Here is a 25,286-nt window from a genome sequence, read left to right on the forward strand (position 1 = left end):
AGACAGGGCATTGGCTACTACACTGTAACCACAGGTCCGTCCTTACACTTTGGAAGTTAATGGCATTCGGCCTATAAAGGAATCTTAAGCTCACTGGAGCTTGTATGTAAGGTTTAGGACACTCGAGATAAAGGTCAGCAGTTTGCCACCAAGATAAAAATGCTATTTCATTTGTATGAAACAAGTATAATAGCATCAGGGACTTCGGCAAGTCCAGTGAATTATTGAGAGCTATTTTAATGAAATTTCGTTTTTATTGTCTGGTATGATCCTACCTCTGGGAGTTTGTGAATAGGTAAGAGTGGCCTATTTTAAAAACAGCTTTATTGAAATATAATTCGCATACCATTCAATTCACCAATTTAAATTGTATCATTCAATGATTTTTGGCACAGAGTTTTACAAATATGACCGCATTCAATTTTATAATATTGTCATCACCCCTCAAAAGAAACCCCATACCTCTTGGTAGTCATTCTCCATTCTTCCCCAGCCCCTGGCAACCACGAATCTACTTTGTCTTCATAGATTTGCCCGTTCTGGGACCTTTCATATAAAACTGAGTCAGAAACATGTGGTCTTTGGTCATTGGCTTCTTTCACTCAGCGTAATGTTTTCAAAGTTCATCCATGTTGTAGCCTGTCTCAGTATTTCATTCTTTTTTTTATAGGTGAATAATATCTCCTTGTATGGAATAGATCACATACTGTGTATCCATTCATCCACTGATGGACATTTGTTATCTCTGTTTGGGGGTTCTTATGAATAACGCGGCTAAGAACGTCCGTGTATAAGTTTTTGTGTGGGCATATGTTTTCATTTCTCTTGGGTATAAAATTAGGAGTGCAGTTGCTGGTTTAGATAGATGGTAACTCTAGGTTTAACATTTTGAGGAACTGCAGAAATGTTTTCCCAAGCAGCTAAACCATTTTACATTCTCACAAGCAATGTAGGAGAGTTCCAATGTCTCCATATCTTTGCTAACACTCATCATAGTCTTTTGATCACAGCCATTCTAGGGTGTGTGAAGTGGTGTCTTACTGTGGTTCCGATTTGCATTTCCCCTAATGACTAATGATGTTGAGCATCTTGTCATGTGCATATTGGCCATTTGTGTATCTTCTCCGGTGAAACATCTAGTCACATCCTTTGTTATTTGACTTTGTATTATTGAGTTGTAAGGTAACAGTTCTTTACGCATGTTGGACACACGACCTTTATCAGATATTAATTTGCAAACAGTTTTCCCCATGCTGTGGGTTGTCTTTTCACTTGCTTCATGGTCTCCTTTGAAGCACAAATTTTGATCAAGTCCAATTTATCTGGCTTTTCCCCCCTTCTGTTGCTTGTGTTATTGCTGTCATATCGAGGAAATCATTTCCTAGTCCAAGGTCACAGAGTTTCACTCCTACGTTTTCTTTTAAAAGTTGTATTGTTTTAGCTCTTACAGTTAGGTCTACGGAGTAGCCCATTGTTGAACTTGCACTTTAAGCCCTTGGATTTGTTTATTCAGTGTTGCTTTTCAAGACTCATTAAATCAACACAATCATTTTTCTTTTAATGTGATTAATATTCTTTTTTGGATATATGTTTACTACCTTCCTTTACTGAACTGCATGCAATTTTTGTTGTTTTCAAATAGGAAAGAATTGTGTTTATAATGCCCCTGCTTAACATTAAATTATAAGCAAACACATCTAAATTCTCTTAACTGTGTTCTGATCCGTTTTTGGTTTGAAAAGTGGGAGATTATCCCTATATTTGGCATAAATAGATGGGAGTGTTTGTGAGGCTGAGTCATCTTTTGTCATGCAGCATGAGAGACTGTTTTAGTTATGAAGAAGAACTTCCTGAGACCAAGCATTGTAGAACCCTGGCTCCAGGGGCAGGCTGGGACAGATGACGGTCTCAAGGAACAATGTGCTGAAACATGATGCTATTCTCAGCACGATGGGAATATTCTGAGGCAATGCAGTACAGAGGTTTAGGGCTCCAGCAGAAAATGCCCATATTCAGCTTTACTATCCTGGGCAAGTTACTTAAACCTCTTGGTGTCTCAAGTCTTCACCTTTAAAATGGGGGATGATAATAGTATCTACCTCAGAAGGTTGTAGTGAAGATTGGATAAACTATTTCATGTCTTCATGTGAAAGTATTTCATTTAGTAAATATTACCTAGTGTTATTTTTCAGGCTTTCCCTCTAAAACACTAAAGAAGTTTCTTTCTTAAATGTATGTAAAGTCTTTTAACATTTTCTTATGGTGCAAAAGCAACATAAGATAAGCAAAAGGAAAAAATATCACCTATAATCCCACTACTTTGAGATATTCACTGTTAATCCTTTTTTTAAGTAGGTTCCACACCCATCGTGGGACTTGAGCTCATGACCCTGAGACCAAGAGTTGCATGTTCTACCGACTGAGACGGCCAGGCGCCCCTCGTTGTTAATACTTTGGTGTTTTTTTCTTCAAAGTATTAACCAAAGTTAATACTTTGGTCTTTTTTTTCTATGCATTTCTATGTTTGTGCATTCATATATTCCCACCTATGACTGAAAGCCTTTTGTACTTATATTATGGCCTATGCAAGCTCCTAATTTGAATGTTTTTCACTCATTATTTTTAAAAACTTCATTTTAAATGATAAAAAAAATCTGATACTTCTACCTTCTTTTCAAGATTAATGCCCATTCAGCCCATTCTCCTTTAGGTAGGAGCAATTTCTCTAATCCACATCAGGATCCCATAAAGATTAAATTCCAAGTGAAAAATGCATGTTCCCCTCACCATTAGCCAAGTCACCAGATCTCTCCACTGGAGGCCCTTGTAAGTGACATGGCAGTTGGGAGACTACACGGGTAGATGGGGAGGCTACCTGCCTTACCTGACTCAGTGGTGATAGGCAAGGAGAAAAATGTGTCAGAATAGAGTGGTCTTGTGAATTCCTTCAGGTCCTCATCAAACAGCTGTGTAAAAGCTCGAATGCTGATTCTGAAAGGAAAACCAATTTATTTAAGTGCAAGTGGCTGACCACAGTAGAGCTGACCAGAAAATGTGTTCACGGAGCCACAGGGTGGGCACCTGGTCCATATGTATGCTAGGCAGGACATGAATTATGGAATCAGATAGACCCAGGTTGATTCACGCATTTATTCATTCATTCATCCAATATTTACTGAGCCCCTACTATGTGCCAGTCCCTGTTCTAGGATCTGGGGATACTGCAAGGGCCACAGCAAAGTCCCTACCATCCAAGAGGTTACATTCTCTGGTATTAGAAGTCTGATAACATTTACACAAATTTAATACACCAGATGGTGATATGTAGCAGGAAAAAGAAAAGAGCAGAGTAAGGGAAATGGATAGCAATGGCGATGGGTGTGGGGAACTGCCTTATTCAGCATGGTCAGTGGAGGGCTCCTGGATAAGAAATCAGAGGAAAGTGAGGGAGGCAGCCATGCTTGTGTTCCGGCAGAGGGGACCCCAGTGGGAAAGCACTGAAAGGAAGGACCAGATGGGGCCCAGCCTGAAGAGGAGAAGGGAGGAATTCAGGATGGGCCTAAAGAGAACTGCTGAGGTGGCCGTCCACATATCCATGTGGGATGGTGCCCAGACATTAGCTGGCCCTAAATTCAATACACCAGCAAGAAGCAGCTATGAAAAGATAAATTTGTAACCTCAGCCTGGATGAAAAGTCTATTGTCCCTGTCCAAGAACCTTAGTCTCATATTCCCTGGGTGAGTCAGGCCAGTCTGGAGGGCTGCATTCGGTTTCTGGGGACATATCTTAGGAAGGGTTAGAGACCGTTCGAGGTGATTAAACAGGACGATGACGACAGGAAAGACTTAGTGGAACATGATGGTTGACTTCAGATTTAAGGAATTCTCACATAGAAGAGGAAACAGACATTATTTTTCTTCTTGAACATAGAGTGAAGCTCAATAGGCTGAAAGGTCACAGGGAGGTGTAGTTTGGGAATATAAAGTCGCTTTGCAACATCTAGAGTATGAGCTGTTGCATTAGGTTAAGCTCCCAGTCATTGAGGGTATTTAAGCAGAGGCTGAAGGAGAACCAGCTCTCAGAGAAGCTGTAGGAGAGGATCCCTGCACTAAGTTAAAGACTGCCTCAGGAAAAAAAAAAAAAAAGACTGGCTCAAGCCAGCTCTTGAGTTCTTTTTTCGATTGTAGGTTTGCTGAGACTATCAGGCTTGATTTATATGGGGAAACTTTCCCAGTGTTAATTTAAATCTTAAGAAAGTGAATGGAAGTCTCTTTTTCCTTTAAAAAAAAAAATCTAGATTTATTTAACCCAAAAGTTTCTGGGCATGCCCTGTAATAATGCTGAAATAGTATCAGGCCAGGGTGAATCGTTCTGCCCCTCTGCCCCTCCTTCCAACTCATGCCCATGTCCAAATGCCATCTTATAAAATGAGCAGGACGATATTGATCAACCACATCTATAATTTCCATCTCTAAAAGCTGCTTTCCTGTCAAAAGTTGTACTTCCAGGAATAACAGGCTGTTGATGGAAGCATCATGAGATGTCCCTGAAGGGTAACAGGCAGTCAGCTTGTGTTAAGTGGGAAGGTGAGGAGTTGGTGTGTGTTGCTAATGCATTGTACTTTTGGAAATTGAAATGAGTCTCTCTGGTGAAAAGAATTTCTTATATTGGTATAATGATTTATAAGTGTGGAAGAACTTTCACAAACATGGTTCTATTTGAGCATCTCCAATGTCTCCCATGTAACAAGGGACCTTATGATATTACTTCAGAGATTTGGAACCTGAAGTTTGGAGAGATTCCGTGTCTTGCTCAAGATCACAGAGAAAGCTGGTGTAAGAAAACCAAACTCTGTATTTTCTCAATCCTAGTCCAGATTTCTTTCTATTTCCTCTCAGCTTAGTTTTGGTTTAACAGCTCTGACTTCTGTGGGAGGGATGGTAAAAAGGGCCCAGGCTAGGAAGCAGAGGGTCTGAGGTCTAGCTAGCACTCTGTTCCTGATTAGATGAACGGCCCCTAAAGTTTTTTATGCCTTGGTTTCCTCATTTGTAAATTAAAGCCCTGGATACTACAACATTGACATGTTCTGTTCTGAAATTCTAGGTGCAAAACCCAAAATACAATATGGATGCCGATGAATAAGGACCTTTAGGAACCCAGGAAGGAGATCATGACCTAGTAGAGGATTACCTTAAACTTAGTGGGATCAAGAGGAACTCTGCTCTTAAACCCTTTCCAAAAATGGACACCACCACCACTTCCCTAGCTCAGCATTTAGCACCACACACCCCCCACCCCGATCCTTTCCCAGATCTTCCAGATCCCCTATCTTCCTGGGCTTGTCTTCCCTGCTACCTCTTTTCATGCTCTCCCCACAATTTGAAACTGAACTATTTGCTCTTCTCTAAACAGTCTGTATATTTCCTCCTCTGCACTTGGACTCTCATTCTTCCCTCCACTGGGAATCTCCTTCTGTCCCTCTCTCCTTCCTTCCTTTTTAATGCTCAGCTAAAATGTTACCTCCTTCAAGAAGCCTTTTGAACCTTGATAGCATTTGTTTACCCTCATGTCCTTCAACATTTCTGCCTATATTTTACAGATGCCTTCTGTGTATATGTATCCGAATAAGATTATTTTAATAAACAGATGTATGATAGTAGTGATTTCAACTTTATACGTGTCCAGAATCAGATATCTATAGCACAAAGTTAGAGATCATGTGGTTCAATTTCCTTCATTTGGGGAAAATGAGGTCAAGAGAAGCTGCCTACCTGCTCATGATCACATTGCTATTCTATTTAGAATAGAAACAAAACCAGATCAGCACTTTGCTAACCTCCAAACTGCCTCCCACCCATCACGATCTGCCCTTTCTCTTCCTATATGGAATGACGCCAATTATACACCCAGATAATAGGAACCCAGTAACAACTGGGAACACATTACATTCGTTGACAATATAAATTTGCAAAGCAGCTAAACCTAGCATTTCCCATTTTTTTTCAATTCTATTTCTTTCCCCCGTATTCTCTCCTGTGTACCTATTCTCTCTCTGGGAAAAAAAAAAAAAAAAAAAGATGCCTGACAGCATCGAGGGTCACTGTGGCAATCGTCATCTTGAGAGAGGCAGAATTCTGACTGCACTAAGCTAGAGGTCAGTAGCCACACAGGCCACTGCTTAGCATGAGGTTCCCCCACCTACTTTGAAAGGCTAGGCCTCCTCTTACCAAGCATTATCTGCCCGGCATGCTTTTCACGGGACTGAACCAAATGTGGAGAAATATCGGTGAGTTGTGTTCTAGAAAGCAAGTAAGTATGGCCTGAGTTGATTAAGGTATAATAAGAATGTGTAACTGTTCATAGAGCATCTTGGCTCATTCCCTTATTTCTTCACAAATATTGAATGAGCGCCTCTTGGGGGCCAGGTCCTTGTCATATTGTTTTGTCTCCTCTATTAGACTGCAAACTCTCATAGTCTAATGAAGAGGGCAGGTAACCCTCATCAGAGAGCTAAAAGATGTTGGTGAGTAGAGGACTGGAGGGATGGAGGGTCTGAGCGCTGCTGCGGAAACGGAGTGGGGGCCATCTGCCCAACGCGGCTTGATGGGTTGACGGGTGCCGGGGGCGGGGGGTGGGTAATGTGGGGCTCGATGAGGGCTGAGCTGGTTTTGGAGGTGTGTACCAGCCAGTCAAAGGAGGGGAGGGCATCCCAAATAGAGAGAAAAGAATGTGTGGAGGGTCAGAGGTATAAGAGAGGCATGTCACATTTAAAGGAAGTGAGGCGAGCAAAAGGCAGGGCGTACTTGCGGCAGATGGTGGGAGGCAAAGCGGGAGAGGCAGGCGGGACGCCGATGGCGGGGGCTTTCTGTGCCCTGCTCTGGAATCTTCACTTACTCCTGGAAGTGAATGGGGACCACTGGAAGACCTTCATCTAGAAGGGACATGACCAGTTTTGAGGGATCCTCTGCAGATGAGAGAAGAGAGGGTTTGGGAATTGAAATGCCATTTCCAAGGTCACACGGCTAAGTGGCCACGCCTGGACTCCATGCAGGCTCTCCCAGGCCTGGGCAGCTGTTAGGGATGGGAAGGCGGGTGCCCGGGAGTGGTGGGCTCGGGGCCCGACAGGAGCCGTCTATAGCTTCTCACTGCCCCTCTCTTAAATGGAGTAAGGAGTCATCTTCTCTCCCTGTCTTTCAGAAAGCAAACAAACAAAAAACAGCCTCCACTGACCAACTCACAAATCGAATAGAGCCTTTGGGAGACTTTTGCTCAAATTTCCTTGAGCCCATGTGACCCAGGAGCTGAGGCATTTCTTGATTCTTATAGAAACTGAAGGATTCCCTCATTCTGCTCTCTCTTACATTTTTCTCCTTTGCTCTGTCTGAGCTCTCCCCTCCTTCAGGTAGGCTCATAGGGTCTCTTCTTGAAGGAAATGTCACTAGTAAGTTTGTGTGTGTTTCCTGTGGAGATGCCCACCTTGGCGGGGGTAGCAACAGCACTTTTGTGGTGAGCCCTGGGCAGAGGTATAGCTACAGAGCACCTGCAAAGTGAGCCCTCTGGGTTAGGAAAACTGTCAGCCTGCCTGTGTCAATTCTGGGGAGGGGCTGAGGATGCTCTCAGGTGTGATGACATGTCATCGTCCCTTATGGAGCCTGCAGGAAAGTCTCTGCAGAGACTCAGCGGTGATATTGAAAATATATAAGAGTCAGTAAGCCCTGGGCACCGACTAAACAGAATAGACACTGGCCCACAGAGAACCTCATTGGCTGCCGTACTGACTGGATGTCAGCTCTGCCAACACCCAAGAGAGACAACACCTCCTCTGCAGAAGCACTGATCTTGGATGCCTACAGCTTATATCCAAGATGGCAGCCGAGATTCTCTTTCTCTTGAGGATTCTGCTGGGGATGCTGTGTACCTCTGCTTATACTTGCTTTCGGGGAGCACAGTGCAGACCAAGGGCACTGTCAATTCCAGTGGCAGGAAGGGTCTGCTGGCTTCAGTACTGCTTCCTGGGGCCAAATCAAATGGCTGCTCCTTCTCATCTGTCAGCCTAGCAGGAGGAAAGGGTACTCCCATACATGCAGGAGACTTTGCCTTTGAGAGTTCTGTCTGGACCAAAGAGCACTTTCATCTTTTTATGCCTTAGAAGATAAATAAATAAGTGTAATGTCAGCCCTCACTAGAAGTAGAAGATGAAACCCTATCTTTCTTGGGTCTCCCTAAACTTAATCTTTCTGTTTGGACATTTTCACAGTCATTAACATGGTAAATGAACTGTTTGAATTGTACTACAGAAGTTTGAGGAGAAAGAACCATCTATTAAGGACCTTCAATTCTTCGTGTAATGAATTGGAGCTTTTGCACAACACCAAAGGCCTTCTTTACACATTACCTGCAAATGGAGGCAGGAACACAGCTTTTATAAACTACCCAGGAACATGCACAGCCCTGTGGTAATGCTGGGTAGTAATCTATAGGAGCTCAGATGCATCAGGCACCCAGACAGCTGAGCCCCCACTCCTGCAGCATGTCCCTTCTTGCAAAATGATGGTAATGCTTCTAACCTGTAGGCAGTGCGTGGCTTCAGCGGCCCGTCACAGAATTTTTGCTGGTTGGGATCGCATTTTCCACCCAGGCTCTCCATCTCTGCTCCCAGCTTAATGTTAAAACTCTTGGAGTTGCTGTCAGGACTTTCGGCACACTTGCTGGCAAAGTAATCGGTCTGATACATCCGGATGGAGGCATTGTGCCTGTATTCTAGGTAGGAGGGCAGAGGGTGTTGCTGTTCCGGCTTCAGCTCATCACTGCCTGCAGGGAGAAACCCACAGTGAGCCACTGACTTGCTCATGACTTCAATGACCTCAGGGATCTCTCCCTAGGCTTCTAAGTCTGCCTCCTCTCTCCCACCATCTCCAGTCGGGTCCAAAGGGCAGACACTTTGATCTTGAAGGATGTGGTGAAAGTCACCTAATGAAATTAGTTTCAATCCACTTCTTCTAAAGTAAAAATTAAAAACAGAGTGTGTGTGTATACAACATTTTATACACATGTACATGGGTTTATATACACATGCACACACCCATCATTTTTCTAGGAAATAAAATATGTGTGTTTGAGCGGTTAACTCATCGCATCAGACGATAAATGTGTTCCAGAACTCGAGAAAGTTGGACACTCCCCACTGTGAAAGTAAGTCAACCCACTCAATAAGCTCTCTGCCTTGCCAATGACCATTGTAGCTGAGCTAATAAGGAAATCCCGATGACCTAGGAAATAAGGAAGAGATAAGAGAAATCAAGTTCAAGGCCAGAGCCGTCACCCACAGGCACGCTCCACGTGCCACACCCAGTCTGACTGTGGCTCCGTGTACAGCTCTCTGTTATCTTGAGTACAGTTTAATCCTGGCTCGAATTTGGCCTCTCGTGCAGCACGCTTCCCAGAACCCCTCCCTGTCCACCCAGCCTGCTGTGTGTTTTGGCACTGCAAACTCGTTTTGATGTTGGCTGGAGGAAAGCATAAGTAGGAAGGTAAATATTATAGAGATAGGATATCATTTACAATGCACTTCAAGGGGTGGTATTGTAAGGGTTCACCACATCCTAGACTCTTTGTTTAATAAAATATGTTCAAAATGAGTGGGTTTTGGAAATATTACCTTGTTGGCAGTAACTGAAAAGGAATGTTGCCTTTAGGATGAACATATATGCTATGAATGACATTTATATGAGATGGATTGCTATCTTAGATCACCAGGGGAGCACAGCCCATCTCCACGAACATCAATAATTGAAATCCACAGGGCTGGAGAACACAAGGCTGCCTGCTGGAGTATGGCTTCCTTTTGGTTACTGCCTTACATTCATGTAGTAACCATTATCTTCACTGCATCTTCATTAAAGCTAAAAATCTCTGCACAGTTTGTTGATTTTGCTCTTAAATCCTTATCTGTAGATATAAGTCAATATATCTATTTATGAGATATAAGGAAATCTGGGATGCACCCCTGACCCTTGACATCATTTAATTAATTATGCATAATCAACTTCAGTACAATTAAATAAAATGTCAAAGCACACGGACCATTAGATACCCTGTGAGACTAAAATACTGTTTAGCCTAGGAACCCCTCCAGCATTTGTCAGGCTTAAAGTTTCTCACTGCCAACAAATGGGTTAAAACAGCCAGGGATGTGTAGCACCTTAAACAATTTCGGAAAATATAAGACACGTCAAATATATGCCACTGCAGACACACACACATCTGTTTTGGAGAAACAGGGCACAAGACCTCAGTGGAAAATACGACACTCCTGTAGATGGTTTCACAAATGCCGACCTAAGAAGCTCTAAAAAATCATACTTGAGGTTGTATGCAACGTTGTTATAACTCTTACCTAGTTATCTGCCTGGCCTGTAGGAATTAGGTAGACATGGAATAATTTGGTCGACTAGAAAATGAAATTTACTGTTGAAAATTCAGTAGAGAAAGGAAGAATGCCTTTTGGGATCATCTTTTCCCTCTTTTTAGCTCTTGAATGTTTTTTGTGAATCGGTGGGTGGTGTGGAAGCGCGTGCTTCCTTGAGGTGTTGGAGACTGGGGCGGGGAAGACACTGAAGCATCCAGCTGCTTGACGGCAGAACCAAAAAGTAGCCATCAGCACTGAATGAGCAGTGAAGGTTGTGCAAATCACTGCAGAATCAACGCTCTTCCAACAAGCCTGGCACATCGCAAAGCCTCTCTACATGATGGGTATTTATGCTACTGTTGCAGTTGCTATTGTTATTATTCACCCATTTCATAGTTAAATCCAGTGAATAACAGGCTTTACTGCTGAAAGAGCCTTTGAGCAGGTTTTTGTAACATCTCCCAGCATCCAGCGGAGATAGGGCAGAAGTCTATCAAAATTAAGTTTTCTACTCATCAAAACTTGTCACAGACAGAGCCGCCACGGCGACCTCTGATGAAGCAGAGAATCTGTGATCACTTACCCTCAGCCTCTCTCACAACCACCGTGAAGTATTTCACAGCTCCGTTGGTGTCGCTGAACCAGCTGCAGTTGAAAGTGAAGTTGATGGAAGATTTGCTAATTAGCACATCCTTTTTATTCACCCGAATATGTGGAGGTGGAGGAGGGGGCCCTGAAAAGGATGGAGAAGGAACTCAGGGGAGTCAGGACTCTGCTTTTCCATATAAACGACCATGAGTGACATGAAGGTCTCCACTCACCTACATCCAGATGTGCGTGTGCGTGTGTGCGTGTGTGTGCACGCGCGCATGCGCGTCCGTGTTTGAAACGTGCAATCAAGACCTCCTCCTCCTCTCCTGGCAGGAAGTAGGCAGAGGAAGTGATTTGCCAGAGACACATTAAACATAATGAAAGAGGCAGCTCCTTAGCAGGATTTCCTTAAGTTGTAGCACCGAATTGCCTAGAAGCTCCCCGATAGCTCTAACTCTATCAGGCAAAGTGATGTATTGAAACACTAACTCATTCAAGTACTCGAAGATCATTTATTTCACTTGTTTGCTGCCGGGATGCCTCACCTACACATGAAGAAATGTTTCCGCATCCCGGAGGCTTTCAGGTTCTCTTTTGAAAGTGACCACGAGCCTCGCTAACGAGGAGGTGAGCTGTGTGCCCGCGCACACGTTGGTACCGGCTGCCGTAGAGCCGGGCTTGCTCCGTGTATTACCTCCAGAAACACTTACGGTCTATCATTGTGATAGTGCTGTCTTCCACCACCTCGCTGGTCATGCCGGCCGACTGCACCTTGATGGACACCAGGTACCTCTTATGGGGCACGAGCATCATGATGTTGAGGAGAGATTTCTCTTTCTCCAGCTTTCTGGAAAACTCAACTTCCTGAGTGTCCATTTTCCGACATTCGATGCTGTATCCGTCAAAGTCAGAGTCAGGAGGGATCCAAGAGCAGGCGATGGCCGTGGAGTTCTGAGGCCGGCAGTGCAGGTTTTGAATCTTGTCCGGCTCTACGGAACAGAGAGGGACAGACAGGGCACAACTCTGGGAGACACACTTTTTTTTTTTTTTCCCTCAGCTCCTTTGGGCCCAGAGATCTACATCAGTAATTCTCAAGATTTATTTGGATTGCTTGTCAAGGAAAAAAAAAATTCTTAGGGATTTCCTGAGGAATTGCTGCATCCCAGACCACACTTTGAGAACCATTATAAATTAAAATGCTGTCCCTTCAGAAAATCACCTGGTGCCAATGTGATCGGAAACACAAATACTAAATTTAGCGTGGGCACTAAAATTAAGGGGCAGAAGTCAGATGGAAGGTGGGGCTGAGCAGCCAGAAGGTTAAAAGGGCAGCTCGGCCTGTCTGAATTCAGATTCTGTTTACCAGGTGTGGCTTCTTGAGCAAGTTACCGTGTCTGCAGCCACATTTGTAAGGTGGGAAAATTAAGAGTACCTACTTCCTGTGGGGACTGTGATGGGTCAGTGAGTTGAACCAGGCACAGCCACCTAGAAAACCACGCCTGGCATAGTAATTGCTCAGTAAATGCTAGCTCTACGGGAAAATTAAGACCTGTCATTGCTTCCTTGTTACCCTCTAGGTCTTGGCTTTCCAGGCCCTCTCCCCCTCTTCCATTTTTTGCCTTCCCTGCTCACATGCCATCCTCCAGGCACCTAAACTGCTGACGGTTCCCTGTATACACCATGCTCTTCCACCCCCTGTGCTCGTGGTCAGTCAGTTTCTTCTGCCCGACAGAGCGCCTGGCCTAGTAGGGACTCAGTGAAGATCAGTCATGATCTCATGAGTGGGGGTGAGTGACTCCACAAGGAGTAAGAGATACAGTCTGACAGAAAAGCACCTAGCCGACCTGACCATGCAGGTTACTCACCAAACTCTAGGCCTCCCCGACCAGCGACGTGGTCTACATCTCTAATTACATCCGATGAAGACAGACTGTGTGATTTCCATAAGTAGTTTTTGAATTTGAATTTTAGCGGCTGAGCCATTTAAAAAAGAAAGGTTCTCAGTTCCCCAATATGTTAAGTCAGAGGGGCTCTGGTCCTGTGTTTTAAGTGTGCCTTGGGGGTCACGGGTGCTATGCTGGGGTGACCTCCTTAAGACTTCCCTTCCCTTGCCCCTGTCCCTAGGAATTTCTGAGGAGCCTTCAGGCTCTTGAATAGAACTTGACAATCTGGGTCTAGAGCACTTTATTTCATTCCAGGAGTCAAAAGTCTTGATAAATACTTAATTTTAAAAGCCTGCCCATTGTTTCATCGACCACAGCAGAAAATACAATAACAATTTTCAGATAGCACTAATCAATGGCATCAAACCATCAGAAAGGCTCACAGAGCGCTGCATAAGATGGGGATAGATTAAAAAAAGTAAGGTTAGGGGCACCTGGGTGGCTCAGTCATTACGCTTCTGCCTTCAGCTCGGGTCGTGATCCCGGGGTCCTGGGATCGAACCCCGCATCGGGCTTCCTGCTCCGCCTGCTTCTCCCTCTCCCACTCCCCTGCTTGTGTTCCCTCTCTCGCTGTGTCTCTCTCTGTCAAATAAATAAATAAAATCTTAAAAAAAAAAAAAAAAAAGGGCTAAAGACAGTTAAGTTTGACCAAATAGGAGAAACCCCTTCCAATTCGCTGTTGGGTCTTTATCGTCCCTGCTGCAAATTTCATCCTTTTCTCTTTTCTCCCCCTGCCCTTCTTCCCCAAATTAAAAAGTATATTTGGGGGCGCCTGGGTGGCTCAGTCAGTTAAGCATCTGCCTTTGGCTCAGGTCATGGTCCCGGGGTCCTGGGATCGAGCCCCACATCGGGCTCCCTGTTCAGCGGGGAGCCTGCTTCTCCCTCTCCCTCTGCTGCTCCCCCTGCTTGTGCTCTCTCTCTCAAATAAATAAATAAAATCTTTAAAAACATAAAACGTATGTTTGTTCATAAACCTTGTAGACTGGACTGGCTACATAACTTTCAGGGTCCAGTGCCAAGTGAAAATGCAATGCCCTGCGTTCAAAACATTATTAAGATTTCAAGATGGTGACAACAGAATATTAAATGGAGTGTGGGGTCCCTCTAAGCACAGGGCCTGTGTGCCTGCACAGCTGGGAGCACTAGTACCCTCCCCCACCCCGGCTTGCAGAATAGATCATAGTGCTTTTCGAGGAACTATGCGGAGACCTAGTGATCCCTCACAGAGCGGCACCTGTTGCTCTGATTTGCCAAACAACCCCCGTCTCCTGACACCTTCTCCTTCATCATAGGACTCTTTGTCCTCAACAATTGTGACTTTGAAACACTCGGCATCTTTGCGCCACTGAATGAATTTGTGTTTCATATCATGGTCTAAAATACTTAGCTAAGTCATAACAGTACAGAAAAGAATGATTTTGAGAAAAAAAAATTCAACCTGAACATTTTTCAGGATAAGGGAATTGGACTTTGAGGCAAGCAGGACTTGTGTCTTTTCAAACATTAACTGCTTGTTAATCTTTCGAACTCCTTCAAACCAAACCACAGCTGGACCCCAAAGACACCTTCTCTGTTCAGCCTTAGAGCAAGTCTTTAGAAACACCCTGCCTGATTCATATTCATTCTGATAATTTGCTCAAAGAACAATATGGAAATTCGCTTCAGCCTCTTTCCTCAGCTTTCTCCCCTCTCCATTCTGCCTCTCAAGCCCACGTGTCTTCTAAGACCTCTGGCCATATCCCCATTCACTAAGAAATAAGTACCTGCTAAGTGCAAGGTGCTCTTGTAGGGACTACGAACAGTACGGAAGTGAATTAGGCACTAAACCTAACCTCTAGGAAGGGAGAGGAATCCGAAACGGCCATAATACAGGGTAGAAAGGAGAATGTACCAGAAGAAATGGAGAAAGAAGGTGCTGGGTGGAGTGCTAGACAACTTTCCAGAGCTACTGCTGGGTAGGCGTTAGCAAAGGATTCCTGGCAGAGATGACACCTCACCAAGATACTGGGAAAGGGGCATTTCAGGCAGAGAAAATTATGAACCCAGGCACCCAGAGCGGGGTGGGAAGGTGGAAGATCAGGAATTGCAAGTTGTTCATTGTGGCTGGAACGTATGTGTGAGACATGGAATTGTGGAATGATTCTACATGAGAATTATAAACTCTGTTGTTTAACTCTCTGTTATCTTGGGTTTCCTGTTACCCACAACCAAACCCAATCCTATCTAATGCAATCCTCAAAGTTCCATCAGCCATTCTTCATAAAACACAACATTGCCAGTGGCTCTCCTTGTAGGCATTCCCCATTTGGTAGATACCTCTCTTAGATTCCAGCACCCAGGACAGAATACAGAACTCCAGAAGCCATCTGATCAGCCCAGCCTCTACTGAGTTCTTAAATTGAGCACCTGTGTCACATAGCCCACAATAAGCCACCAAAAACCCATCCTGAGCTTGCTGTAAATGAAAGTTCTTAGTTCTTTCTCGCCTATTTCTCTTGACACTCAACTATTTGATTTCAAACTGCTCTCTGGATACAAGGCGGAGTGCTAGTTATAATTACTGTAACATTAATGTTTGCTGAATAGGTGAAACAACTACCTGCTTAAATTTCTAATTCTCAACTATATATTTCATCAATAACCACTAACTATCTGATCTGATCTTAGAAACTACACATACTGGTATTATTGAAAAAATAAATATTTGGATTGATGTTCCTATACTGAAAACTTTTGTTTCTTTGAGGTTTGTTCTATCTATCCCAAAATGCCCTTGGGAAGAAACTGATATATATTTCATTGTTGAAGTATTTTTTATCTTTAGGATTTATAGCCATGTGTCCTAACTGATCCCTCTGCTTCTAGTTTGCCCCTTTCAGTCTCTACTCCACACTGTACCCAGAGTGACTTCTTACAGTGCAAATCTGATTATGATATCTTGGCTGAAAATCCCTCAGTGACTCCAATTGCTTGAGGATGAAGTTTAAGTCACTACCATGGTTCTCAAGACATTTTATGACCTGATTCTCCTAATCCTCACCTTTTATGCTCTGGTCAACTAAACTCCTTTCTGTTCCTCTGTCCTGCCTGGTCTTGGAATATTTTATTCTCTACCTAGAATATTCTCCACTTCTTTCCTCATATCTACCTGGTGAATCTTAACCTTTCCTTAAATTTTGATTTGGAGGCTGCTTCTTCTAGGAAGCTCTCTTGTATTGGGTCAGATGCCCCTACCATGAGTTTCTATAGAGCCAAATACTTCCTTCCTCACACTTCCCACTGAACCGAAAGCTCCATGAGGACAGAGATAATTTTATTGTCCACTGTTGTTAATGTTGAAGGAATGAACAAGTCTATATTGATTTCTGCCTAAATTCACATCTAACCAATCCCAAGTAAAAATGTGGATTTAAACCAAGCCTCACTGGAATAAGAAGTCGCAACACATACTTCCCGCCCCCCTCCATCTGAGAACTAAGAGTAGCAAAACATGTCATACTTGTCCTCACGGATCCAAATATTGGTCGGCTATAGGTTTTCCAGGAGTCACCACTGACAGTCTTGACACTAAATTGATAGGATCTCCCTGGACGAAGACCATATATGATGCGTCCTTCTGATTTCCTGTTGCTGTAGGGGTTGAAGACCGTGATTGCATCTCTGGGGGACCACTGCAGCTCAAAGTCATCATAGTCTGTCCAGTCTGGTGGCCCCTTCCAGGTGATGGCCAAGGATGTGTTTGTAACATCAGCAAATGACATAAGACTGGGAGGAGTTGGGGCTATATGTAGGAGAACATGAAAAAAATCACATAAACACATCTGTGCCGTAACATATGCAGACAAGAGAGCTGAGTGACGTCAGACATGCTTTAATGTACTTTGAAGGAAGAGATCATATGAAAATCTAATAACAGAAGCTTCTATCTATAGTGTTTACTATGTGTCAGGTACTGTCCTCAAATGTTTTATGCATATTTTCTTTAATTTTCATAACCAGAGTTTCCTTACCAGGGTTCTGTGGAGCAGAAGTGGACCCCAAATGGGTTACATGTGTGTGAAGATCTTGGTTCCATTAGATTTTGAGGTGTGAAGGCTATAGTCCACAGACAATTATGTCCAGATAGCCCTGTTCATTGACCCCAGGGTGGCATACAGACTAACATCTGCATATGCCCAGGAAATTAAATATTTGGGAAGCATTGCCCATAGCAACACAATGATGATGTATACGATTATCCCTATTTTACAGATAAGAAAACTGAGACTTAGAGATGCTCAAAGACCTTCCTAGCTTCACATGGGTAAGTCGCAGAGCTAAGCTAAGGACCTAGATCTTTTTCCTAGATCTTTCATGGTATGTTTGTGGATAAGGTCTGTTTCCTTTATCCACTGTAACATAATGCCTTCCCAAGTTCAGGGGCTAGTACGTGGCACACCATTACTGATTTCCTTTCTTCCTATTAGAACCATATCTTGAATGTGGTCCCACCAATACTAGCCTTTGGCAACTGGGTTTCTTACCTGTTCTGCTCTCCCCCGTGAGCTTGTTGCTGAGGTCCCCACTGTGAGTTACCACACACAGCGTGTACTTCCTTCCAGGAATGAGGCCATGGAAACGCCATTCAGTCAGGTCCTTGTCTCTCCAGTTCTCCTTCTTTGTGCCATTGGGGTTGTAGAGAATCAGCTCATAAAAGTCAAAGTCCCCGGAGGCCGGACTCCAGCTGAACCAGAGACTGTCTGTCATGTTCCGGTTGGATCCTCTGAGGTTACTCACGGAAGCTGGGACTTAAACACAGTGAAAACCTTTACTAAGAACAAGAATTAGAAACAAAGGCATTTGGCCTACAGGTGAGAATACGTGTGATGTTGGGCATATAGGTGAGTAGTCCCCCATTGTAGAGTCAGATCTGGCCCGTATTTCAGGGCCTGGGTTTAGGGGCGTGTGGTCTAGAGATGTGGTACAAATTAAAATAAAGCAAACCACCATGGGGGCTTGCTGGGTGGCTCAGTCAGTGGTTAAGCGTCTGCCTTCGGCTCAGGTCATGGGATTGAGCCACGTCGGGCTCCCTGCTCAGCGGGAGTCTGCTTCTCCTTCTGCCTCTCACCCTGGCTTGTACTCTCTCTCTCGCTCACTCTCTCTCTCTCAGATAAATAATAAAAATCTTAAAAAAAAAAAAAAACGCACCCTAGGTGACAACTTCCGTATGCTTGCCACATGTAGTCTGGTGAGCATCTAAAATGATCTTCAGAAATGATTTATTAAAACTGGTCCCCTTCCAGGCTGGCCCATCTCACTGACCAGGCCCCTCACCCCTTCACCCCGCCCCGGTCTCTCTGCTCCCCACCCCCCTGACCCCTGCCCTCTCATAGGCTCTCAGTTCCCTCAGCTCTTTCCTACCCACATTTATATCGGTCGAGCCTCACTTGGGAAGAGAGTGTTAACAGTCACGGCTACCCCTGTGTAACTTAGTCACACCGGCACCTGTCCCGTGGGTACATAAGCTTCGTTATTCTCTGGAGAGTGAAGACTGTTGTCTCTTGATGGAGGAACTTTAAACATTAATGAGCAGAGAAGGGAAGATATGCAGAGGGCAGATCGCCCTGGAAGTGGTAACACTGAGGCAATTCTACTCAGGGTCTAGGCGGATCTGGATCTGTTGCTCATTTTCATTCCCTTCCCCAAAACGCACTGAGATCTTCTGTTGGGCACCTGGGATGCAGGGCTCCCCTCACCTGCAGGGCTCAGCTGAAATGCTTTCTCTGTCTAAAGTAGTATCTTGTCCTGTCAAGTCTCTCCGTCACAGCATGTTGTTTCTTCCTTTCATAGACTCGAAGGTGTCTCCAAGTCCTCTCCCCTAAAAATCTGCTGTCTGCCCCCTCCCCCTGCCCCACCCTGCGCTAATGTGAGCTCAACGGGTCAGGGGCCTCATCGGCACTGTTCACAGTCAGAGTCCAGCAGTGAGCCCTGTGTCCCGCCTACAAAGCTCTCAAAAACTATTGTCAAATGAGAAAAGAAAAATAACTGAATAGAAAAATGAGGTAATGAACTCAAAGTACGGAAAAAGAGTCAATTCCGTTTCTCATTGGCAGCCCAGAGAGATGTCTCTCTCTCTGTCTCTCATTTCCCTGCAGTGCTTTGTGTTCAGTTCATGCTGTGCTGTGTTTCTGTGGCTCAGCACTCACGGCCTGGTCCTTCGCACAGCAGCCCTTCTCGGGACCTGCCCCCCCCCCACGCACGCCTTGTAGGAACCCGCGGGGCACGGCTTGAATGGAGCCACAGTGGGTTACAACCCTCTTGTGGCAGTTTGCTGGCACAAAGAGGAGCCAGACTCATTTTTCCACCAAACCCTATGATGTCCACGAGTGGGAGCAGAAGCTGGTGCAAAAGCTATTCCGGTACAGAATCAAAGGTCTGATTTAGGGTCAAAAAGCCTGAAGGTCACAAGGTTCATACAGAGCTAGATCGTATATAGAATAGGAAACGAAGGACACATCACAGAAAAGCCAGTGAATACTGAGACAATTTCCCCGCTCTACACTCCTGCTTGGGTCTGGGCCTTACCTGTTCTACCGAATATGAAAGACTCATTAGACAGCTCCCCACTGTGAGTTACGATCACCATTTTGTACATTCGGCCTTGTAGCAAGTTCTGGAAAGAGAAGCTCTGGACTTGTGGGTCAACCTGAGCTCTCTCCTGAAGCGTTCGATCTGGGTTGTACAGAAAGATGTTGTACCCGTTGAGCTCCCCTTCTGAGGTGGTCCAGCTGAAGGACAGGTGTCTGGTGGAGTTCTCCGTGATCCTCAGGTTGGTGACAGCTGCCGGGACTGGAAAAGTCAAGCGAGAGAGTGAGACTGAGTTTCGGCATGCCCCCCTGACACAGCCCAGGCCCGAGGCCCACAGGGACACACTCCATAGCAGCTCAAAACACATGGTCTCTGCCTTCAGAAAATATCGACTTCATGGAGACCCCAAAGCAGAGAAGACTGAATTTTGTGCATGACTGATGCTGAAACTGTTAATGAAAAAAAACAAAAACAAAACCAAAAAAACTCCTCCAAAACCCACAAGAGAACAAAGAAAACCAGGAATGGGAAATTATCTTCAAAGATGTTTTTTGGGTATGAAATAAATGTTAATCTGACCTGTGTGACTAATTGTTTTCTTAACACTAAGAGCTAGATCAGAGATCAAAAAACTATCTCTGAGTGCCATCTGAAAGCTAAGGAATGGCCCATGGAGGTGAGGGCAGCAGGGAGGTAAGAGAAGGGGGAAAGAAAGAGAAAGCAGGCAGAAGGGGGAGATTCGATTCAGGGATCGAGGAAAGAGAAGGAAGAGAAAAAGCCAAAGCCATTTTTTTTTTTTAAAGATTGACCTTGGGATTCGATGACCTTCTTGGCCTTCAGGGGCACCTGTTGTCAAAGTGATCAGGAACCCCCAGAAATGACCTGCTGCCAAACTGTTTGCACGGGTGCTGCCAATGCCCCAAAAGTCTTGGGCTACCAGTGGGAACAGACTAGGACACCTGCCTTTGTCTCTCCTGGGTTCTCCTCCCTCCACTCCAAACGGTTCCTCTTCTACTTTCTCCCTCTCCTCGCGCCAGGTCCTTACAAGTTGACATTTCCCATCATTCTATCCTTTGTTCCTTTCATACTCCGTAACACAAGCTGAGCACCCAATCTCATTCACTTTATGGATTGCGATGGTCTGAATGTTTACGTCCCCCTGCACCCCCAAATTCATATGTTGAAACCTAACCCCCAAGGGGATGGTATTAGGGGATGTGGCCACTGGGAGGTGATTAGGTCATGAGGGTGGAGCCCACCTGAATGGGAGTAGTGCCCTTATATCTGAGACCCCAGAGAGCTCTCTCGTCCTTCTACCATGTGAGGACACAGCAAGAAGATGCCATCTATGAACCAGAAAATGGGCCCTCACCAGACCCTGAATCTGCTGGTGCTTTGATCTTGGCCTTCCAGCCTCCAGACCTGTGAGAAATACATGTTTGTTACTTAAACCACCCCGTGTATGGTATTATTTCTTACAGCAGCCTAAACAGACTAAGACATGGATTTAACTAGAATTTTTGTCCAAATATTTATCTCCAGCTCACTCTTCTGAGCTTGGGGCATATTTTCAATTACCTACGACCATCTCTCCCTGCAAGTCCCTCAGACATCTCAAACACAGTACGGAACTGAACCCTGTCCATTTCTCCTTGACACGGCCTCCTCCTGCTTCTCTTACCTCAGTTAACGGCATCATCTTCTGCTAGATGCCCAGGTAGCAACTCCGGAATCTTCTGTTCTTCCTTCTGTACTCTAGTCAGACACCAAGTGCCAGCTTATCTAATGAAGAAATGTCTCTTGACTATATCTACTATTCTTCATCAGGGTCCCTGTGGCAGTTTAGCTTTTGACCCTTATCATTTCTATAACTGCAATCATCTTATGACCCCAACTACCTTTCTGACCACATCCCCCCTCTCTGTTCTCACTCTGCTCCAGCTATACTGGTCTCTTTACCGGTCCAACAGGCCAGACACGCTCCTGCTTCAGAGTCTCTGCCTTGCTGTTTGCTCTGCTTGGGGATACTCTTCCCCCAAATACCTGCATAACCCTTTTTCTCCTTTCTTTCAGATGTCTACTCAGATATCACCTTTCGACAAAACCTCTGAGGACTGTACTATCCAAAATTGTAAGCCTCTAACACTGGCTACTCCACTTTCCTGATCTAATTCTCTCTTTGGTATTCACCACCATCTAACCTACTACACTCCTTATTTATTGTGTTTGTTGCCTTTCTTCCCTACTAGAATATGAGCTTCATGACCATCAGGCTTTGTTTTACTTACTTCTGGTATCCAGCATTTAGAAAGGTGCCTAGCACACAGTAGGTGCTCAGTGACAAATGACTTAATGAGTGAGTCTCTTCTCCATTCAATCTCTCCCCCGTGGCTTCTGATTAATCTTTTTAAGGTACAAATTTTTATTACGAAACACTCTTTCTCTGGCTGAAAACCCTGTGTGGTCTCCTCACGGCTTACAAGATGAAAAACAAACTCCCAAGGAAGGCGTGCTAGGCACTCTCTAACCTGGCCCCAATCTGCATCTCCAGCCTCACCTCTCCTTGGCGCCCCCCATACTTCATCCACCCACAGCTTCTCACTGGTCCTCTCACATCTTCCCATCTTGGCACAGGACAATCTGTCTGCACCGGGTGTCCTTCTATCTTCTCTCCACGTGCAGAATTGTTTCATCCTTCAGGATAGTACTGAAAGATGAGTTTTATGAAGACCTCCCAATTCCACTTGACCTCGGCGCTCCTCTTGATGTTGGACATTCCTTTCTTCTATACAGTCCTTCTCACAATGTACTGCCATCCTTTGTCTATGTGTCTGTCTCCACCACAGTCAGCCAGCTTTTCCAGGACAAAGCATGCCTAGTTCATCTTTATGTCTCTGTCAGCATCACCCCCCCACCCCTTTCAGACCTAGCTCCTTAATGAGGAAGTCATCAATTAGACCAGTGTTGTTGTCTGAATAATGACCCCCAGAGACGTCCATGTCCTAATCCCCAGAACCTGGGAATATGTTACCTTACACGGCAAAGGGGACCTTATAGATGTGATTAGGTTAAGTATCTCCAGGCAGGGAGCTTAGGCTAGATTGTCCGGGTGGTGACCAATGTAATCACGAGAGTCCTGAAAAGATGGAAGAGGGAGGCAGTAGAGAGAGAGATATGGCGACATACACAGAGGTTGGAACGATGCTATTGCTGGAAGGCGGCATGGGCCAAGGAATGCAAGTGGCCTCTGGAGGCTGGAAAGGGCAAGGAGAAGATCTCCTGCTAAAGTCTCTAGGAGAAACACAGTCCTGCTGATACCTGATGCCTTGATTTTAGCCCCATAGGACCCACTTTCAGTTTCTGACCTCCAGAACTGTAAGATAATAAACTGGTGTTGTTTGAAGTCGCTAAGTTGGTGGTAATTTATCACACAGCAGCAGTAGATTTTAACAGTATATCTAACTTGGAGTAGGGTAGTCTGAAGCCCATATTAAGAGGCTGACTGATGTGGAAGTGGTAAATCACAGTGAATGTCCCTACTGTGTCAAGAAACAGCTGTCATCCCCAGTGTGGCTTCATCCCTCTGACCCTGAGGCTCTGAAGGAATAGCACCCAAGGGGGGATCTGGGGTGAAGCAATGAGCTGTGCAGATTACCTGTGCGGCCTTCAGTCTGGGCTTCCTTGCTGAAGAGCCCTCCGCTGACAGTTAGGATCTGTATCTTGTATTTCTTTCCTGGCGTTAGGTCTTCAAATTTGTGCTGCTTGGTGGCGGCTGGCTCTGATGTGTTACTCAGAAGGATCCCCTTGTCGTTTAGAAGCAGGATCTCGTACCTTTCTGCCACGCCAACAGCTTTTTGCCAACTTACCGTTAAGGAATGACTGCTGTATGCATTGTCGGCAATTATTCCCTGGACCGATGCTGGGACTGCAAAGGAAGAAGAGAAGTGAGTGCTGTCTGGCTCCCTCACTTAGGGTAAACCAACTGAGAAAGCAGGTGAAAAAACTTGAAATCAACTGCAGAGAGAAGAGGATGCCACCACTCCCCTCGTGTTGCATAAATACTTCCCACGTGCCCTTAGGAGAGAGCATTTCGTGGCCTGGATTATCTGTACTTTGACTCTCCATTTTTTTTCTCTGAATTTAGATAGGATCTTGAAGTCAAACAAGTAGAAAAATTAGTGAAAGTGACACTAATAAATATGCAAAGTGATTCATATGTATGTATCTAGAAAGTGGAAGATACTGAACAAATTTACATTCAGTGGATATAGTTTGGATGGTTGAATTATGTTTAGACTTTCATTCCCAAGAGTAACTCAAGTCAAAGCTTTTGGCCTTGACCCAAGCAGTAATATATTATATATATATATATTATATGTATGTGTATATGTATATGTATATATATATACATATAATATAATATATATATAATATATTACTGCTTAGGTCAAGGCCAAAAGCTATATATATATATATATATATATATATATATATATATATTTTTTTTTTTTTTTTACTATGGCTCCTGATGTGAAAGGCAAAAATAGTATTATTTTTAATAATATTTTCTATCCTAGCCTCATATTTTTTCTCATTCTACATAATCTTAGGAAATCTCATCCACTCCCATGGTTTGAATTGTTACCCATATGGTGACGACTCCCAAATTTAAACTTGCAGTTCAGATCTCTCTTCTATTTTTGCAAATGACATCTCTCCCGGCATGTTCCACCCAATTCTCAAGAGGCCCAAATTGGACTCCTCAGCTCCCTCCCCATAACCTCCTTACGGTCCTTTGTTTCTCTTGGTCCAAGTCAGAAATGTGGGTTGTCACTGTTATTCTACTACATGTAATCAAACATGGGTCTTGTAATTTTTATGTCCTAAAACTTATATCTCTTCCATCTATCCACTTCTCTCACTTCTCTATACACTGCCACTCCCCTAGGACAATATCATCCCTCATCACCTGACCAGTGCCTTGCTTTCTCACCTCCCACACTATATCTGGCATATTCTCATAGAAGCCCCACGCAGATGGCCCTTCAGTGGCTCTCCATAATTCTAAACACCTTAACAAGGGATACAAGGCCCTTCATGATTTGGCCCATGTACTTACTTAGCCATATGGCTCATCTTTATTCTAGCATACCACACCATGTGTAGGTCCTCAAATGTGCCATGCTTTCTCTCACCTCCGGGCCTTTGTTTTTTCTGCTGAAACCAAGTCAACATCTGTGTGGCCAGTATGACTTCTTAGTGTCTATTTAAATGTTACTTTTTCCTGGAAGCCTTCCCTGACGCTTCATGTTTGCTCCTAACACACCCCATTATTACTTTTATTTCTGGAAGTTATCATGTTGTAATTGTCTTTTTTATTTCTCAGTCTCTTTCACTAGATTATATGCTTCTTGAGGTTGGGGGCTCTATCTATCTTGCTACTGAATTCCCATTTTCTAACACAGTGCTTGGCATATGGTTGGAGAGACACATATATGAAATAGAGGCACAGGAGGGCCCAGTACAGAAGCCCAGGCCCACAGCTAAATGAGTGGTTATGGGAATGGAAGGCATCTGATAAGTACTGTATCACAGTAGAGAAGGCATAAGGCTTGGAGCCAGACAGACCTAGATTTGAGTTATAGCTCTCGGTCTTATTACATGCACACTTGATAATGTTTTATAAGCCTTCTGAGCCTTACTTTCCTCATCTGTAAGATGGAAATAATGATCTCTATCTTCTAGTGTGACTCGAGATCATTTTAAATGCCTGGCAG

General features: G+C 44.4%; 1 protein-coding gene across 1 annotated transcript in view; it reads right to left on the bottom strand.

Moving 5' to 3' along the window:
* Positions 1–25,286, bottom strand: part of PTPRB (protein tyrosine phosphatase receptor type B) — a 109,009-nt gene that overhangs the window by 17,109 nt on the left and 66,614 nt on the right. Inside the window, exons 15-22 of the mRNA XM_028110865.2 lie at positions 23,165–23,434; positions 19,507–19,770; positions 17,466–17,729; positions 16,442–16,723; positions 11,710–11,988; positions 10,992–11,141; positions 8,568–8,811; positions 2,885–2,991 (exon numbers count right to left, since the gene is read on the bottom strand). Coding sequence (XP_027966666.1) covers positions 2,885–2,991; positions 8,568–8,811; positions 10,992–11,141; positions 11,710–11,988; positions 16,442–16,723; positions 17,466–17,729; positions 19,507–19,770; positions 23,165–23,434 — 1,860 coding nt within the window. The remainder of the gene's footprint in view (positions 1–2,884; positions 2,992–8,567; positions 8,812–10,991; positions 11,142–11,709; positions 11,989–16,441; positions 16,724–17,465; positions 17,730–19,506; positions 19,771–23,164; positions 23,435–25,286) is intronic.

The sequence above is a fragment of the Eumetopias jubatus genome, unplaced genomic scaffold, assembly GCF_037043125.1.
Source record: "Eumetopias jubatus isolate StellerSeaLion01/CBP00866 unplaced genomic scaffold, mEumJub1_p1.0 scaffold_8, whole genome shotgun sequence".
NCBI lineage: Eukaryota > Metazoa > Chordata > Mammalia > Carnivora > Otariidae > Eumetopias > Eumetopias jubatus.